This window comes from Phyllobates terribilis, unplaced genomic scaffold, assembly GCF_046119375.1.
Source record: "Phyllobates terribilis strain yellow unplaced genomic scaffold, ASM4611937v1 Scaffold_4__5_contigs__length_816908805, whole genome shotgun sequence".
Taxonomy (NCBI): Eukaryota; Metazoa; Chordata; class Amphibia; order Anura; family Dendrobatidae; genus Phyllobates; species Phyllobates terribilis.
The window spans coordinates 106,260,102-106,280,549 of record NW_027362764.1 but is presented as its reverse complement, the minus strand read 5'-3'; the positions used below and the strand labels follow the sequence as shown (position 1 = coordinate 106,280,549).

The 20,448-nt window shown below is 44.0% G+C and overlaps 1 protein-coding gene across 3 annotated transcripts in view; it reads right to left on the bottom strand.

Annotated features, from left to right (window-relative positions):
- Positions 1 to 20,448, bottom strand: part of ADARB2 (adenosine deaminase RNA specific B2 (inactive)) — a 1,079,460-nt gene that overhangs the window by 81,176 nt on the left and 977,836 nt on the right. For all 3 annotated transcript variants that reach the window (XM_073677647.1, XM_073677648.1, XM_073677650.1), the window contains exon 9: positions 20,082 to 20,250. In XM_073677647.1, coding sequence (XP_073533748.1) covers positions 20,082 to 20,250 — 169 coding nt within the window. The remainder of the gene's footprint in view (positions 1 to 20,081; positions 20,251 to 20,448) is intronic.

Sequence of the window (20,448 nt, the reverse complement as noted above, 5' to 3'; positions counted from 1 at the left end):
TTTAATTAGTTACCCTTTGAGGCTTCATTTTTCTTTGGCTATAAGGTAAATTTTGTTATCCTTGCACACACAGGACATATCATCATTTAGGTTTAATGGTGGCCAAGGACAAATGAATGCTGCCAAATACCCTAATTTCAGCGGTACCAACTAGCCATGTGGGTGTGCCAGCTAATCCCAAACAGCAGATGCTAGGAAAAGAAGGATTGGGCATGTTGGATTTCAGTATGCTTAATCCTTTTGTTCTCAATGTAGCTAATGTACCAAGCCCAGAATGTATGTGTATAAAGTGGTCAAGAGATATAGTTCTCATCAACATATAACATATAACTAAGGTAATTTGCCACTTTAATAGGTTATTTGCAAATCAAATAATAAAAAATAGATCCAACTAAACCCCAAATGTGGATGAATCATTGCTACTATGGTGGACCAGTCTGATCGTGACTTCATCAGAAAATTCAGACACATTATCTAAGAATACGCTACATTATTTGGAGAACAAAAATAGGTTCTCAAAACAAGTGTGAAGTTTCAAATAAGCCTAATATGGTGGCATTTTTCCACCATATTACAGCCAAGTGTTCTGACCCTGCTGAGCTTTTAGGGACCCTAACCGACAGTATCACTGCCATTTTGGCTAATTAAACATGTGTTGGTCCAGGACACTCAGCCATAAATCTTGCACAAAAATGTGCCCATATTGTTGAAATTGTCTTTAAACTAAGGGCATGGCGACTAGAAGTCTCTATTCAAGAAAACTTTTCTAATAAAATGTGACATAAATGGTCAATACACGGTGGTGTGTACAGATAGAATTTCCATCCACTACCCGACAAAGGACGAAACGTGATGTCTTTTATCATGACATTCCAATACATTTTCCACCTTTTTATCATATGAAAAAAATTCTCATATCATATGGAAAATTTTTCTCTTTTTTTGTGTTGACCATACCGGATTTGGGGATCCAGATTGTTGGAGTATCCATCCCGGTTGTTTTTTTTGCCTTTTGTCTTTTTGTTGTTGGTGCTGTCCAAATTTTTGTTTTTCCTTTGTATCTAGGTTTTTGAGGGGGCACAGAAACTCCTGTCAATTAAGAAGACACTTAAGAAGCTATGGCTATGACTAGGCAGTTAACTTACAGGGTTACAGTCTGTTTAGAAGGGATCGAAGAAGTCGGAAAGGGGGTGGAGTCTGTCTATATGTAAAGACGTGTCTAAAGCCTACAATACGGGAGGATGTATGGGAGGTAAATGAGGAGGTCGAGTCCTTATGGGTGGAGATACATGGGGCAAAAAACAATAATAAAATTATCATAGGAGTCTGTTATAAACCACCAAATATAGCAGAAGCCACGGAAAGTCTATTAATGAGACAAATAGACGAAGTAGCAAAAAATAACGAGGTGATTATTATGGGGGACTTCAACTACCCCGATATAGACTGGGAAACCGAAAGCTGTAGATCTCAGAAAGGAAACAGGTTTCTGTCAATTATCAAAGACAATTATTTGTCACAACTTGTGCAGGAACCAACTAGAGGGACGGCCCTTTTAGACTTAATATTAACTAACAGGCCAGACAGAATAACTGAGGTGCAGGTCGGGGGGCACCTGGGAAATAGTGACCACAACATTATACAATTCCACATGTGCTTCAGTAGGGTGCCCAGCAAGGGAGTCACAAAAACACTGAACTTCAGGAGGGCAAAGTTTGATCAGCTAAGAGATGCTCTTCACCTTATAGACTGGGATAGTATCTTTAGTAATAGGAGCACGGATAGAAAATGGGAAATTTTCAAAACAGTCCTACATAGTCACTGTAGAAGGTACATACCTTATGGGAATAAAAGGGCTAGGAATAGGAGGAAGCCAATGTGGCTAAATAAGGAAGTCAAGAGGGCAATGGAAAACAAAAAAAGGGCTTTCGGTAAACTTAAACAAGAAGGCAGCGAGGAAGCGCTAATATCTTATAGGGAAAAAAACAAAATCTGTAAGAAACAAATAAGAATAGCAAAAGAGGAGACAGAGAGACTAATTGCCAAGGAAAGTAAAACGAATCCCAAACTGTTCTTTAACTATATAAACAGTAAAAGGATTAAAACTGATGGCGTTGGCCCATTGAAAAATAACCTGGGTAAAATCATAGAGGGCGATGAGGGTAAAGCAAACCTACTCAATAGCTTCTTCTCCACTGTTTTCACAAAAGAAAACAATTTATCGGAGGAAATGCAGAGTGATAAAGTAAACCCTCCGCTAAATATCACCCACCTAACCCAGGAGGAAGTTCAGAAACGCCTAAATAATATCAAAATAGACAAGTCACCAGGCCCAGATGACATACACCCCCGGGTACTAAAAGAATTAAGTAATGTGATAGACAGGCCGCTGTATCTTATATTCAAGCACTCTTTATGGACAGGGACTGTCCCACTAGACTGGCGCCAAGCAAATGTGGTACTGACGCGCCCCTGGGCCTTCGTCGCGCGGCATCGCGCGCACGGGAGCTTACCCGGAGCCGGATCTGTTGAGGGTTGTAGTCTCGTGGCGGTGACCCGGTCCGTGCCCAGAGAGCGGCGCTGTATTAGCGGTAGATGTTGGACGACTACGCAACCCGTTGAATGCAGCTATGGAGCTGCCGCTGCAGGGCAGACCGCTGAGGCCGGTGGTAGGATAGTGCAGCGTAGATGGTATGACCCCCAACGGGAGGGGTATGGCCTCAGGGCAGCCGACGTGGATGATGGGGGTAGCAGGAACCACTCAGAGACGGTACGGTGTAGTTCAGGGTCTTTACTGGTGACAACGATAGACCCTCCTGGAGTACTGGCTAGCGATTGGGGCCTGGTCAGTCCTTGAGCAGATGGGATCTCCCCTGGCCAGGCGGAGTTGTAGGCCTCCCAAACTAACGATACTCTTCTGGCTACCTTGCTAGAAGCGGGTATAAGTAGCCCACGTCCCTGAGTGTACCGTGTGGTGCTCACCCGTATGGCCGGTGACTCGGGGCCTTCTAGTAGCTTCCGCTCCACGACGGCGGTGCTGGTCCCACGCGTGTGACCGTGCATTCGGGTTTCTGGGCCAGAGGACCTGCAATCCCCTGCCGGTCGGTTTCTGCTGCTGGATAGGAGTTAGTCCCCACAGTCTCGGACTCCGGGTCCGGTGATAACTTCTCAGTCAGGGCGAGCTCTGCAGCTGCCAGCCCCTGACTCCTTGTAACACTGCTCCCACAGAGCTCCTGTTCTTTCTTTCCTACGCTGCTTCTCTTCTCTGTCTCTACTTCTGGCATGGCCCAGGAGCTGGGCCCAGCCGGAGCCACAGCTCCCTCTGAACTCTCTAACCCTGCCTCAGCCCTAGTTTTTTATATAGGGGAAGTTCTTCCCCTCCCAGGACTGGGCAGGAGGTGTGGCATGCACAGGATCCCTGACCAAGAGACCTCCCACCTGCTCTCAGACATAACATTGCTGTTACTGTGGAAACCAGACCCCTGGGGTGCCACATTCCCCCCTAGTAAAATTTAGTACTCCGGGACTAAACATATTTTTAGAAAAACATAACAAGGTATAAACAATAATAATACAATAAGAAAAACACATAAAGATGGTTACGGCGTGTCCGCAACCGGGTGCAGTTTTTGAAGAAAAGCAAGGTGTCCATTTCACCAAAACAGGGAGACGTAACCAGGTAGGGGTCTGTCCTGCCCCGAGTCCTTAACAGTCTTTAGTCCATTCCTAGGTTACGCTCCAACCATGTACAAGGATTCCCGGTAAATCCACCAAAGACTCCCATAAATTACTAGAAACACATAATTATTTACAGGATATGGCCGCTCTCAGTCCTCGGCCAGTGGGGATAAGGAATGGCTGCTCACAGTCCTCAGCCTGGTTTAAGATAGGGGCACATGGGGAACAATTCACTAATCCCAACGGGGACCATATTTTAACTAGCAGCAGTCCTTGTACCCTTACGGGTAACTATTTACAGCTCTTTATTCACGCTACTTCCCTTCAGTAGCTATGTCCTCTTTGTGCTCCCTCCTGAGGGTAGTCCTCAGACCCGTCCGGGTCCTCTTGGCTTTCCTTGTATTGGTAGTACTGCAGCTCCTCCTTGGTTAGCTGGGTTAGTATCTCTGCGACAGTCCTCCTCCCAGGTGGCCAGGACTTTACCTCCCTTTGGGCTGCCCCGGTTAATTGGGCCACCAGGATGCTCACTTTTTGCTCTTCTGTGAGGGGGTACACCTGGAAGAGGCTATCCAGCTTTTCACTAAAGTCATTCAGGGTATGTGACTCCCCTGAGTATTGGGGTAGCCAGGCTGCCCCCGGGATATAGGGCATGGTGAAAGGCATGACCGCAACAGCGGTGGCGCTGACGGGGGTTGAAGCGGTGAAGCTCTCCTCCGTATCCGACATCTTCCTCCCCCCTAGTGGACCGTGGCCTACCTTGCGATGATCCTCTTCCGTAGGCCGCGGCTCCGCAGTGGATCGTCAGGGTTGAGGACCTTCCGTCGCGCTCCTGTGACGTCGGCGTCTGCTGGGCTCCTTCCAGGACCTTACGCAACGTCCGGACGTGAGGCGGGGCTTCAGTTCTCGCGCGCTTTCGGAGTCCACGCCCCTCTTCTTCCCGCGCGGCGTCTTCAAGATGGCGTCCAACGGCGGGAAAACTCCACGGATGGCGGGAAGAAGGCCGAAGATGGCGCCGAATGGCGGGAATCTTCACCACAGGTAAGTTTGAACAGTCTTTTTCAGGCACCCAGTACCCGGTGGTTGCGGGCACGAGATCCTGCCGACTACGCCAAAAGTTGACGCGCCCCTGGGCCTTCGTCGCGCGGCATCGCGCGCACGGGAGCTTACCCGGAGCCGGATCTGTTGAGGGTTGTAGTCTCGTGGCGGTGACCCGGTCCGTGCCCAGGGAGTCAAACTGAGCGGCGCTGTATTAGCGGTAGATGTTGGACGACTACGCCACCCGTTGAATGCAGCTATGGAGCTGCCGCTGCAGGGCAGACCGCTGAGGCCGGTGGTAGGATAGTGCAGCGTAGATGATATGACCCCCAACGGGAGGGGTATGGCCTCAGGGCAGCCGACGTGGATGATGGGGGTAGCAGGAACCACTCAGAGACGGGACGGTGTAGTTCAGGGTCTTTACTGGTGACAACGATAGACCCTCCCGGAGTACTGGCTAGCGATTGGGGCCTGGTCAGTCCTTGAGCAGATGGGATCTCCCCTGGCCAGGCGGAGTTGTAGGCCTCCCAAACTAACGATACTCTTCTGGCTACCTTGCTAGAAGCGGGTATAAGTAGCCCACGTCCCTGAGTGTACCGTGTGGTGCTCACCAGTATGGCCGGTGACTCGGGGCCTTCTAGTAGCTTCCGCTCCACGACGGCGGTGCTGGTCCCACGCGTGTGACCGTGCATTCGGGTTTCTGGGCCAGAGGACCTGCAATCCCCTGCCGGTCGGTTTCTGCTGCTGGATAGGAGTTAGTCCCCACAGCCTCGGACTCCGGGTCCGGTGATAACTTTTCAGTCAGGGCGAGCTCTGCAGCTGCCAGCCCCTGACTCCTTGTAACACTGCTCCCACAGAGCTCCTGTTCTTTCTTTCCTACGCTGCTTCTCTTCTCTGTCTCTACTTCTGGCATGGCCCAGGAGCTGGGCCCAGCCGGAGCCACAGCTCCCTCTGAACTCTCTAACCCTGCCTCAGCCCTAGTTTTTTATATAGGGGAAGTTCTTCCCCTCCCAGGACTGGGCAGGAGGTGTGGCATGCACAGGATCCCTGACCAAGAGACCTCCCACCTGCTCTCAGACATAACATTGCTGTTACTGTGGAAACCAGACCCCTGGGGTGCCACAGTACCAATATTCAAAAAGGGGTCTAAAAGTGACCCTGGGAAATATAGACCAGTCAGCTTAACGTCTGTTGTGGGTAAATTGTTTGAAGGATTTCTTAGAGATGCTATTGTAGAATATCTTAATGATAATAACTGTCTAACTCCATATCAACATGGATTCATGAGGGATCGCTCCTGCCAAACAAACCTGATCGCCTTCTACAAGGAGGTGAGCTCACAGCTGGACCGGGGAGAGTCAGTGGATGTTGTATACCTTGACTTCTCCAAAGCGTTTGATACCGTGCCACACAAAAGGTTGGTATATAAAATGAGAATGCTTGGTCTGGGGGATAATGTGTGCAAGTGGGTAAATAGCTGGCTGAGTGATAGAAAGCAGAGGGTGGTTATCAATGGAGTAAGCTTAGGGTGTGTCAGGGTTACTAGCGGGGTGCCTCAAGGGTCTGTCTTGGGCCCTATATTATTTAATATATTTATTAATGATCTAGTGGAAGGGTTGCATAGTAAAATAGCAATATTTGCAGATGATACTAAACTTTGTAAAGTAGTTAATACAGATGAGGATAGGGCACAGCTACAGGAGGATTTAGATAAATTGGGGAGTTGGGCCAAAAAATGGCAAATGGGGTTCAATGCCGATAAATGTAAGGTCATGCACATGGGAAAGAAAAACAGCAGTCACCCATACATATTAAATGGTAAACCGTTGGGGAAATCTGACATGGAGAAGGACCTGGGCGTCTTGGTTAATAGCAAATTAAATTGGAGTGCCCAGTGTCAGGCAGCAGCTGCGAAGGCAAATTGAGTCATGGCACGCATCAGAAGAGGAATAGGGGCATATGATGAGAACATTGTTCTTCCTCTGTATAAAGCGCTGGTAAGGCCGCACTTAGAATATTGTGCACAGTTCTGGGCTCCGGTGCTCAGGAAAGACATATTGGAGCTAGAGAGGGTACAAAGGAGGGCGACTAAGGTAATAAAGGGAATGGAGGGACTAGAATACCCAGAGAGGTTGTCAAAATTAGGCCTATTTACGTTGGAAAAGAGAAGGCTTAGGGGAGACCTCATAAACAGGGGGCAGTACAGAGATCTCTCCCATGACCTGTTTATACCAAGGATGGTGACAAAGACGAGGGGGCACACTATGCAGCTGGAGGAAAGGAGGTTCCTGCACCAGCATAGAAGGGGATTCTTTACGGTCAGAGCCGTGAGACTCTGGAACTCTCTGGGAGAGGAAGTGGTGATGTCCAACTCACTTAAAGAGTTCAAGAGAGGCCTGGACGCCTTTCTTGAGAACAATAAAATTACATCTTATGCTTAGTGATAGTTAATTAATCCAGGGATTTAACCTGACTGCCAGATTGGTGTCGGGAAGTGAATTTTTCCTCAATGATGTAAATTGGCCTATACCGCATGGTTTTTTGTTGCCTTCCCCTGGATCAACGCTGCGGAATAGCTGCAGTGCACAAGAAATAGGCTGAACTGGATGGACGCTTGTCTTTTTTCGGCCTTATAAACTATGTAAACTATGTAAACTCTTCGGGCCCAATACAAAAAAGGAAAACACAAGGCATATATTGTATATGTGTTTTATATATGCTTTTGGTCATTGCCAATGACCACAAAAAACAGTGGCTTAAATTGAAGCTCCTGAGTTCCAATGCGATATATCCAACAGGGACCCCAACTATTGCAGGTCTTTATTAGTATTGGTCTTCTCATATAGACCTTTTAGTCCCCTCCATGGCCGGGTGTGACTACAACCAGAGCACCTACTATAGTTACACTCGTGCCAATCATCTATAAATTAGCCTGTCTTTAAAGGGGTTGTCCACTACTAGGACAACCCCTTCTTGATCTAAATGTTTGGCCCCAATAAAATAAAAAGCCTATACTCATCTCCGGTGCTAGCACCGCTCAAGCCATGTCAGGACTCACGTTCCCGGGGCTCTCGTGCGGTTGTATGACATGTGGTACCCGGCGCTCAATCAGAGCTGACGTCACTGTCTCTGCCTTAAAACGTTTTGAACATGAAGAGGAAGTCAGAGATCAGTTGCAGCCTGGAGAGATCAGCTGCAGCCTGGACTTCATGTTCAAAACGTCCGAAGGCGGGGATAGTGACGCCAACTCTGATTGGGCGACGGGTACCACATGCCATACTACCGCACGAGAGCCGTGGGACTGCGAGTGCCGACACCGCTGGAACGGTGCCTTGTAGTGGACAACCCCTTTAAGGCTATAAAGGTCACCCACTACCATTGTTTTTAGCTATTTCTGCCTTTTATAAAAAGCGAACGAATTTCGACACAGCAAAACATAATCCCTTTTTTTTTTTTTTTCTAAAAATGGCCATTTTGTAGCTAATTTCTAACATCCTCGTCCTGTTCATTAATTAGCATTTCTCGATCGTTAGGGCAATTATTGTTCTGCCTCCATGCAATGAATCTCTTTTCATGATTAATCAGGAGTCATTATATTTTCCCTTTCCCAAAGCAGTCAATTACCACGGAATACTTCCCATTAATTACCAAATGTTTAAACAGGCGCATTGTACCTGAGGAGCAATCTGCTTAAGGAACCTGTGACACAAAGCACTTTGCAAAAAAAAAAAAAAAAAAAGAAAAAGGGTCCCTTTAAATTTTATTCCAAAAACACAAGCAATTTAGCTTGCTATATTAATTTGCCTCAGAAGCAGAGCTGTGAATTAGAAACATCTTTTAATCTCATGCTAGAAAAGGCAGCCATCTGGCTGCTGAGAATTTTTAGAGAACCTTCTTCTCTCACTCTGCAAATACAGGTCATTAAAGTAATGTGTTCATCTACATAAAACTCAAATGCAATATAAAAGGTAATATTTATATACAAACAATTTAGTCCCACAATTTAAACAGTCATTGATTTTATGAAACATTTACTTTAGACTATCAGATTTGCATATCTCTGTTCGGCAATTCCTCCAAGTAATGTAATATTTGGAAAGAAAGGAATATCATTAAATACTCACCTTTTCAAAATGCTAAATGAACAATTATGGCGGCAGACGGATAATCTACGGTATGTTTTTTTTTTTCTGCTTGCCAATATTTTTTTTTTTAAATGTGGAATTATTATGGATCATGTCTATGTTTTATCTCTTCCTAATAAATTGCATTGGACGAGTAAGCAGTGTTTATTCGCTTAGCAAATTCAGACGAGCTTTCTGCTGTGAATGGTCTGGACGAGTGGTGTAAAGGGTATATATTATCTAAACATGGTGGAGACAATTAGTTGGCGAGCTGGACAGATATTTAGAGAATGCGGTTTATTTTCTCCTGGCGTGATGACGACCATAGTTCAGATGTTGAAATTTATTTTCCAAACACAACAGAGTTTACAAAAATTAGAAAATAAAAATTTGGCAGGTGATCTGTGCTTGAGGGATGAGGCAAGGACAAAACATAATAAACAAAAAAAAAAACCAACAGATTGTGTTTTCCCTTGTGTTAATTAGCTTGGTCAGATATTATAGTTCTGACTATTTTCCTTCAGTGCAAATACCAGACACATTTAGGCCACGTTCACATGTTCAGTTTTTGGTCAGTATTTTACATCAGTATTTGTAAGCCAAAACCAGGAGTGGGTGATAAATCCAGAAGTGGTGACGTGTTCCTATTATACTTTTCCTCTGATTGTTCCTCTCCTGATTTTGGCTTACAAATACTGATGTAAAAAAGTGACCAAATACTGAATGTGTGAACGTGGCCTTATTAGACAAGAGTGGCGTTTTTTTTGTTCTGGGGGAAAAAAAAAATAATTTTTTTCTGAGCCCAGACAAAATTTTTAAGATCTGTTTTCCATCGTAGATGTAGGTGATCTATACAGTGCAATGGAAACTAACTACCCATAATTAAGTTGCATAAATGTCTCACATTTTGAAGACTTCAAATTATACAATTGGAAAGCTGGTCAGAGAAAATACAAAATTATTTTTATCTTACCATCAGACCAATTCTTTACTACAAGGATTGAGTTATTTTATAAAAAAATTGTTCAAAAATGACCTAATTCTGACTATTGTAAATACTGGGAAATTATACAATCATCTTAACATACTAACTCTATGTAAAAAATGTAAATGAAAATCTATAACGGTTACATCTGTTAGAGGCCACCGGTACAAAAAGGCTACCTAGGGCAGACTTGGCACAAGCCACACCTTCTGACAGATTCCAGAGGAACCTCACCATTCACCCTTTAAGCACTGTACAGGGATCTAGCTTGACAATAAAGTCTCCTAGATTGCTTCCATGGGAGGGCTGCTGTCTGGAGGAGCAAACCAGAGGCAGGAAGGGTCGCCAAGCAGTGTCAAAGCCAAGAGGTCACATAAGGAACAGAATCACAAAACAAGAGGATGGTCGAAAAACATGTAGAGGTCAAAGAATAGGAATAATCAGAACAAACAAACAAACAGGAGCTCAGCACAGCAGTATAAGCCTGTGCACCCATGATGCGGATTTAATGCATTTTCGCGGCGCCATTTCCACAGCGAAAACGCATTAAAAATGCATGTTAAGTTGTCTGCCATGTTTCCCAATGATAATCCGAATGTGCTGTGCACATGCTGCGGAAATTTCCGCTGCGGATTATCATTGCGGAAAAATCCACAGCACAACCATTTATTGTGCGTAATCGCGGCGAAATCACCGCCATTGACTTGCATTGAACCGCATAACATCCGCATGCATACATGTACACATGCGGATGTTATGCGGTTCAATGCACGTATGGTACCTGGGTCTGGAGAAGAGGAGACTCTCCTCCAGACCCGGGTACTATTAGTAAAAAAAGAATTAAAGCGTAAAAAAATAAAAAAAACATTATACTTACCTCTCCGGTGGCCCCTGGTCTCCTCTCCTGTAGCTTCCTCTGTCCTTGGCGTCCCGCGGTGTTCAGAAAGGACCTGCGGTGACGTCATTTAGTCATTTGATGGTCACGCGACCGCTGACGTCGGCGTTCGCGTGACCTGTTAGCTGACTAAATTACGTCAGCGCAGGTCCTTTCTGAACACCGCGGGACGCCAAGGACAGAGCACGCCACCGGAGAAGGAGACCAGGGGTCACCGGAGAGGTAAGTATAATGTTTTTTTTATTTTTTACGTTTTAATTCTTTTTTTTTTTTTTACTATGCATGCAGCATAAGTTGGTCACACACTATAAATCCATGGCAGTTGCATGGATTTATATTGTGTGACCAACTTGTCAAGCACTTTTCCAAGTGATGCTCAAAATCGCTTGGAAGAGCGCTTGAAAAAACACATGCAGAAATGCATGCAAAAACGCTTGAAAAACGCTTATCCTTGGCAGAAAAAAAGCATGTAAAATCTGCATGCATTTTTCCTGCCAAGGAAATGTGGAAATGCTCAGGAAATTTCTGCTCCATTTCTGCATCGTGGGCACATAGCCTAAACCAGGACAACAATGCTATTGACTGGCAGTGGGAGTCAGATCTTCAGACGTTAAAGGCTATGTGCCCATGTTGCATTTATGAAGCAGAAAATTTCTGCTGCATAAATGCAAGTCCTCTCCCAGAAAAACGCATGCGGAATTCCGCACGCGTTTATCGCGCGTTTATCACGCGTTTTCCACATGCGGAATTGCCTTGCGTTTTTTATGCATTGGACAAAGGCAATTCCGCTTGCGGAAACGCAAAATTAAATGACATGCTGCGGATTTTTGAACGCGGCATAAACGCTGCGGAAAAATCCGCAGCATGTGCATAGAACTTGCGGAATCCCATTGGGGACCATGGGGTGCGGATATACATGCGTTTTTCAAGCGTTTACGCTGTGGAAATTCCGCAGCATATACGCTTGAAAAATGCTACGTGGGCACACAGCCTAAATAGCTAATTTCCCCACCCGGGGCTCTCAGAAAGGAGTGATAAAGCCTAGACTAAAATTTACCCCACAGCTGAATTTTAAATCAGCACCAAAAGTCCCAGGGAAACAAGCAACAAGGGTACGCCGCTGCCCAGCAGCCAAAGCGGAAACAGAGGAGGCACGAATTGGCACAGATGTTACAATAACTTAACTAAGCCGGAAAAGGTTTTCATACAAATTCTGTTCAACTAGCTGTGAACAACTAACACATGACTGCTATTAACAAAGTCAGTAAGAGACAATGGGCAGATCTAGCAACGAACTTTTCTGTGAAACCCTTGTGCCCCTTTTTCCAAAAGATTTGAATGAAATATGGACTGAAAAATTGCATTTATTTTGACACTTGCCACATTTAACACAACACATGCTCTTTTGATGAGGGTACTCATACTCATACATACTAGTAAGAGTCCCTGCTTGGCTTGAAATGCAGACAAAGCAAATGAAGTTATCCAACCGTTTGGATATAAGAACTTCACCAATTTATTAGTGCAGCTTAAAAGCTTCTAGGTATATTAAAAATATTGCATCAAGGAAAAACTAAAGCGCTTCAGACATAGAACTGTTCTTAGTCATACTCAAGTGTCTGACCCTGACAATACTCATTCAGGGGTACCCAGAGAGTGATACTGTATTTATGCAGAGTAATTAAAAAAGGATGGTGCAAAATTTTAACTTCTACCCTCATAACCAAGAGAAGATAACTCAAATTTCTAAACATGAAAAGACACACCATCTATCCAAGCTTTGTCTATATACACTGCAAATGTTTAAAGTGATTTCCAGTGGAGACACGATAGAAGTCTAGACAGTAGTCTGGTTCGTTCCAGATGCGTGCCAGCATATTCTCGAATTTTTACTCCAGTGTTTCAGAGATGCTTTGTCTCAGGTCTTTTAATCTTGTGGCTCGTGGGGACAGATACAGAGTCCTTGATGTAGTCCCACAGAAAGGGGTGTTAGATCTTGTGATTGTGGAGGCCAGAGCAGGTTTGGTGAATTGTTGATTCCAGCACGGCAGACCCAACGTTCCAGTAGAGTTTCATCCAAGTATTATCAAACATCCAAATGGAAATGTGTGAGGTAAGACATCTTGCTGATAGAGAAAGATCTGACAAACATAGTCTATTTGTAACAAAAGCCATTCTTGTAACATGTCCAGGTCGGAGTGACCAGTGACAGTATCCTCAGCAAAAAGAAGGGACCTTAGACTTAGTGCCTGATCATTGCACAGAATACGTTTACTTTGGGTGAGTCCCTCATGAACTTGATAGGAGAACATGTTTTTTATGGGCCCTGAATTCTAACATTGTGGCAATCGGCCTTCTCACTGAAAGGTAGTGATGCGCCCAGGGGATGGGGACCACTTGGTACCTGGGCCTTTGCCTGGTTTTGGGGATGTCGCGGTGGTCGGCTCCCGGGCCCATACCCTGGGGTCACTCTTGAAAAAGGGGATTGGAACTTGGATAGAAAATAAAAATAAAGTAAATAGTTTGTGACGCCACCTGTGGTACCTGGTAATGATTACCAGCACTGCTGCAGACCTCCGGGGGGGTGTTGGGACGGCAGCGAGGTGTTTCTGCTCCTCACAGGTGGAGCAGGCCCCCGGGGCAGGGATGGTGTGAAGGGATGCAGGAGAGAGGGGACCCAGCCGGGTCAGAGGAAGAACAGACACACACACCGGGGCTAGTTTCAGTACCTTTACTGCAGATGGTAGTCAGGTACGGTCCGGGGCACTTGTAGGTAGTGTGCACTTCTGGTATTGCTCCCCAGTGAGCGGGTGTAAGGCCTCCTTTCAGTATCTTCCTCTCTCTCTCCCTGGAGCTTCTGACCTGCCTGGAACAGGGTCTAGCTCTCTTGATGTTTCTCTCTCACCCTTTTTGGTTGGCGGGGAGGGCTTCCCACTGGTTACCATGATCCCTGGACGCTGGGGCCTTCGTGGTACCTAGTCCTCTGAATGTGCGGTATTCACGGGTGGACTGAGGGATATAAAATCCTCCTCAGTATGCCGGATTCCGTACTGGGCATAGAGATCCCAATAGGCTCGGGCCCGGTGCCCGGTTTGCATCAGGGTACGAACCTTCTATGGTCCCTCTGTCCCAGATGGTTCTTCTCCTCTCCTCTGCCTTCTGGCCCACTCTAGGCCCTCACTGGCCAGGCTAGCCCGCAGCCTGGGCCTAGCCTGGCTTTCAGCCACACAGACTTCAGCTTGTCTGGTGCTGCAGCATCGTGTTACACTCACTGCTTCCCACTGACTGATTTCCTGAACTCCACCCCCCAGTATATATATACCTGACAGGACTCCATCTAGTGGACTTGGGTGGAGGTGCCTGCATGTATTGAGGCCACTGGGGAGAATCCGTCTGTGCAACACCCAGGAGTTCTGTGACAGCCAGCCCTGGTTTGTGGCACATGTAGCTCCATACAAGTTAGCATGGTTGACTTTCTAGTACTGCACTCGTACACGACTCAAATCCTGTTCATTGTCCGTTCTTTAAGCCTCTTTAACCTCTTTATTTTTTTTTAACTTTTATCTGTTACCACTTTGACCAGATCCTAAGGTGTCTATTACTGCTCTTAAGTTAAAGAAGTCTTGTTGCCTGCCCCCTTCCCTTTTGAGGGGTTTTCATATTTTTTGTACAGAACAATTATATTTTTTAATCTGCCATTATCATAACTCATGGGCACCTGACCACATTATACCCATGATACATTTTATTTGTGATAATAAATGCAATTATGGGGCACTTATAGCTTGCCTTTCTATTTCATGTAAGCCATGCATTCAAAATATGTCATAATAAAATGACCTCGTATTTACAGTATATTGTTTTGTTAACTTTATTGCATCAATTTTTTAACGTTTTCATGTTACTACTTATATTTAAAAAAAATCTGAAATCTGAACTAAGACTAGACTCTTATTTCTTGTTCTGTACAGATAATGTTTCAGAAGTTTCATCATCATTACAGACAGGATTAAAATGAAAAGTAACAAATCTATATACAGTAGATAACACAGGATCTACCATTCACAATAGGTGATGGCACAGCTCCTCTCCTCCCCCTTCCTTCACAATGACCTTTACCCAGATCAGAGCATGCCTAGAAATCTCTCATGTAGAAGTCAATGAGCTAGAGCCTATCTATTTTTGCCTATGCTTATGTGGCAGCCTTTATAGGAAGTATTGGCCTAATATTGGGCTTCGTAGCCAGTGTAAAAATTGCAAGATACATATATATATGCCAATATTATAAGGAACTATCTTCAGAGTAAATTAGAACAAGAAATCCTGGAAGTGATGATCCGGCCCCCATAGAGGCCTGATGTCAACATCATTGAGTCTGTCTGGGATTACGTGAAGATACAGAAGGACCTGCATAAGTGACATCCACAGAAGATCTGTGGTTAGTTCTCCAAGATGTTTGGAACAACCTCCTGCGGACTTCCTTTAAAACCTGTGTGCAAGTGTACATAGAAAAATTGATTCTGTTTGAAGGCAAAGGGCCGTCACCAAACATTGATTTGATTTAGATTTCTCTTTTGCTCGTTCACTTTGCACTTTGTTAGTTGATAAAAAAGAAACTACTGACACTTCTATTTTTTAAGACCTTTTCTATACGTGCCTAGAACTTTTGCACCATAAATGTATTGGATAGAGCTAGTATAACCGTATGAAAGTGCGACTTCTCATGTTCTGATGCAGCAAATAAGATGGAAGATTTATTAATGAGTCATAAAAGCTTGTGTTTTTATTCCGAATGTCGTCTAGAATTCAAACCCAGAGAAAATCCATTGTCAAGGCTGAAAAAAAACTTTCTCAGGTGATAATGAGCACAACAACAATACCTTAAAAAGTCAACTGCTGGCTGATTGCTGAATCACAAATCCAATAGCTTATTTCTAATCAGAATCAATGTTAACTGGGAAATCTCCACTGCCAGAAGTGGGAGAGAATTTCCTCTCATTTGTTCAAACACTTGATATTACAGCACTGTTTACAGAGACAAAATCCCTTGTCCGGTTTTCAATATAGTTAAACCTTAAGTAAATATTTTTCCCCCATTTGTCAATCATAGAAATGCCATAGATGAAAGAGGTGAACTGCTCATAACCACCTTCAAGAATAGGAGACAAATACACCTCTTCAGTAAGAGCAAGTCGCGCTATGGGGCACAAATACGTATTATTAGATTGCTGAATTAGATAGGTTTAGTACAAAACAGAAGCAGGAAAACAGCTTCTCCAACGGGGACACACCGAGAATTATAATGATGGACACAAGGGACATTTTATTGTACTTGATGTAGGAGTATATTGTTCTCCGCAGTGTAAACCCAATCAATCCCAAAGTTATAGTTATCTAACCAACTGCATGTTCCTGTACAGATGCAATCAACATATGTATAATGACCATCATTCATACAGTATATCAATACTGTTGATTATTTTAAGCTTTTCAGGTATATTAATTGCTCTTATTCATCTAAAATATAAAGAGAATTTGGAGATAGCCTTCATTAAAAATACTAAAGGGCCGATCCCTCCTTGCTTTTGTGCCTTCTTTCTGGAATAAAAATGGTTCCAAGGCTACACTCACACAACTGTCTTAGTGTTTTTTTTCAGACTGTGTACTGACCCATGGAGTTTCATTCATCCATCCACATATCAGTTTAAAAATGGGTCCGTGTCTCCGGTCGGTGAGCTTGCCCTATTCTCATCCGATTTGCAGATCAGACTCAGCTATTAAAGTCTATGAGGATCAGTGTAAAATGGATGAAACTAGGAAGACAGACTTTGTACATCATAGTGCCATCTTTTCATTTTTAACTAATTCATTGTTAAGTTAACGATAAAAAAAAGTTCAGACAGTCTGCCTGCTAAAGTGGAAAAAAATACAGATAACAAAAAGATGGAAGGAACTAGTATGGCACCTGAGAAAAAAAATGTTCAGTTTCTCTCGGATGGTAATACTCACACAGATGTGTCAATGCAGTCTAAGGCTAAGTTCACATATACCATAGTTATAGTATAATATACTTATACTATAGGGCACTGTAGATCTGCGATTATTTGCTCATGCCTATTCGGCATAAGTAAACATTTGTACCATGCTGAGAGTGGCTCCGATATTTGGATCACGCTCAGCTTACAGAGCAGCTTACATACACACCCCCAGAGAATCTTGTGAGCCATGCTCCCTTGGTAAAAACCATAGATATAGGGACAGGAATGATTGTATAGATATAATTTGAGGAACATGACCTTGGTGTCCAGATTGCCCAGGTTAAGAATCTTTGGGATGTGCTGGAAAAACATGTCTATTCCATGGCGGTTCCACTGTACAAGGATCTGTTGCTAACATCTTGAAGTCAGATACCACAGGACAGTTCTGCTACTCCAAAGTGACAGTCCGCTTTTCCTCCTCTACTGGTCCACGTGCTGTCCAGTATATCCAGCTCTACTGATCCTCGCTGCTCAACGTGCCCATTAATCTATCCAAATCTTCTCCATCAACGCCTCGATCCATGATGCTTATCCTTATCTACATCTTAACGAATCCACCTTCCAGGTGAGCCATAACAATTCTGATCAATGATCATCTGTGATGCTAATCCTTATCTAAGGCTTAACAATCCACCTTCCAGGTGATCAGTACCAATTCAGATCAATAGGTTGTTCATGTAATGCACCAAAGGTTAGGTCCTCCAGAATGAGATATATTCTGTAAAGGCCCCGTCACACTAAACGAGATCGCTGCTGAGTCACAAGTTCTGTGACGTAACAGCGGCCTCAGCAGCGATCTCGCTACGTGTGACACGTAGCAGCGACCTGGCCCCTGCTGTGAGATCGCTGGTCGTGTTGGAATGGCCTGGACCTTTTCTTGATCGTTGAGGTCCCGCTGGGTAGCATGCATCGGTGTGTTTGACACCTTACCAACGACCTCGTTGGCGACTCAGAACTGAGACACATAGGCGTGCATTTGCGTTGCATCGTTATACAGGTCGCCGTATCGTTGCTGCATTGTTGGGAAGATCTGCCTGTTTGACATCTCACCAGTGACCACATAGCGACGCAGCAACGATCCCTGCCAGGTCGTATCGTTGTCGGGATCGATGTAGCGTCGCTAAGTGTGATGGTACCTTTATGCTCTGACCAAACAATGAGAATCCGGATCGTAGAGCCCCCTCTATTAACTTACAATTTCCTGATAATATGGTGAATTAAATATTTTTTTCTAAACTAGACATTCCTTGTAATGTAGAAATTCAGCTAATATTAAATCACATAGATATGCCAGGATATAAAACCAATGGATATCTATGTGCTTGAGCACTGATCGAACAAGAATGTCATGGTGCGCAATGGAACTCTACTGCTACACGGTTAGTGTTCGATTCTCTTTGTAGCCGCTCTCCTTTCTGGCTAATAGATGAGATCTTGTGCGAGCGACCGCCTTTTTAAAAATTTCTTACTTGAGGATTTCAAAATTGCTTTTCTAAACCTCCCAAGATTACATGGGGAAGAGTATAAAAATGGCCGGCGTTGAGAAGAATTGAGAGCAACATTACAAATAAAGCAGTGATATTTTCCACTGCACTGAAGATAATAAAAGCAGAACTCGCCGTGTACCAATCATGAAAGAAAGGCAACAGATGTTTGTAAGTTCTCTCAAACATGAGACACGTAGAATGTCTTTCTAAACTTAAGTAATACAGAATGAAGAAAAATGTATTTTTATATATAAACAGCTAGAAGCTAAAAGAATCATAGAGCAAGTTTGATATGATGTCCTGCCATGTGGGGGTTGGATGGGCTACAGGCAATGTACTAAACTTCTAGCATCCATCAGGCTTTAACCAGAGTGACATGGAGCTGGTGGAAATCACTGGGAGGAAGAAACCAGACAATGTTCCCCATGTGATTTTTATGGTACGATCAAAACTGTCTAAAGAAATCAGAAAGGGCTAAAAACATACAAGGCCTGGAAGGACTATGTCCTGTTACTGTCAAGACTTTCTGCAAAGTCTTACATGGTACTTAATTCTTCTTTTGTAACTGACTAGTAAGATACTTATTGTTTGAAGGATAAGAACTCCACAGCAAAGCAAAAGGCAGTGAGGACAATGCGACTTTATGGGCCCGATTCATCAAGATTTCTGGCGTAAAGGTTTTGAAAAGTTGCAAAATGTAAGGAGAACTTAAATTTATGCCTACATTTTATAACTCTTGACATGTTCATGCCAGTTTCTCCCAGCTTCCCTAAAGTGTGTGGAACTGGGGTGGGATTGGGGCGAGCGGGAGTATTGACACAACAGCTCTTGTAACTCATGACGAGTTGTAGCATTGTCTACGCCAGAAATCTCACTCCAGTCCTACACTGGAGGGACATTTCTAGTGTAGCGTACAGAGGCGCACGCTACTCATCAGGTGCTCCAGATTCATGATTCAATCCAGCCAAAATGATGGCATAGATATATGTAAGAAGATGCCATTAATTTATGAACATCACTCCCTTCCAAAATAACAGCCAATGTCCCAAAGTTTCTATTGCTGAAAATGTGGCACAATATTAGCAAATTGTTATTACTGTAATTTTAGGTGTTAAAAGAGATCTTACACATGTGTTGAGGACATGATTTTGTGGCACTTACTAACATATATATATATTTATTCCTGCCCTTGTTAGTACAGCCGTCCTCACAAACTGCACAGTTCTCCGTTCTCATAATGGCTGCTGATGGAGGAGCATGTGACCTGACCTGTCGATCAGCCTCCTCCAATTGAAAAACTGCACACGGTAAAGCTGACTTTCTATTGGAGAAGGCTGATGGGCAGGTCTGGTCACATGGTCCTCCATCAGCAGCAATTTTAAGGACAGGAGAGCTGTGCGGTCTGTGAAGGTGGCAGCAATAACAAGGGGGGGGGGGGAACCTGTTATATTTACATAGTAGTACATTTACATAGTACTGTCATGTCCTCAACACATTTGTTAAAATAAAGATAAAGTAGACAACCTTTTTAAGCTCAATTTCCAGAATCAACCCATAGACAGATGTGGAGCTGTTGAGGTGGAAATCAGCCTATTACTGGATATCCATGTTGAAGTCGGCCCTAGGGCGTGCTAATTGTTCCCAGTAAACACCAACCCAAACCGTTGATCAGATTGATATATATTTATATAATGGATTTGTTTTAGCACCAATCACCACATAACGCTGGTGTTAAAAGTTGGATATTAACTTCAAATGAAAAAATGTAAATAAGTGCACCCACCATACTGATGGTGGGTAATGAAGTAAGCCAAAAAGCAGGGCTTAAAGTGTAATTACCTGGTAATCTTGTCTGTACAGGACATGGTGACAAGCTGCTCTCCCGATAAGACACCGTCCCATGTCTGTACTGCAGGTCGAGTCCTAACTGGAAGCGTTCCTTCCCCAGACTCTATCTTTGTACGAAGATGACCTCGAAACTTCCTCACTATGTGCTTGCACTTGTTCACTTGAAAGAAACAACACATTTAAGATTTAGTCAATATATTTTGCAATATATTTCATGATTTTTTAATCCCTTGCCATCTGTAAAATCTGTTTACTTTTAGCAAATGGGGACATTCTTATATGCGCTAAGAGACAGAAAACAGTGTTTGCTCCACGATTTGACCATCCTCTACTACATACAAAAACCTAAGAACAAGAA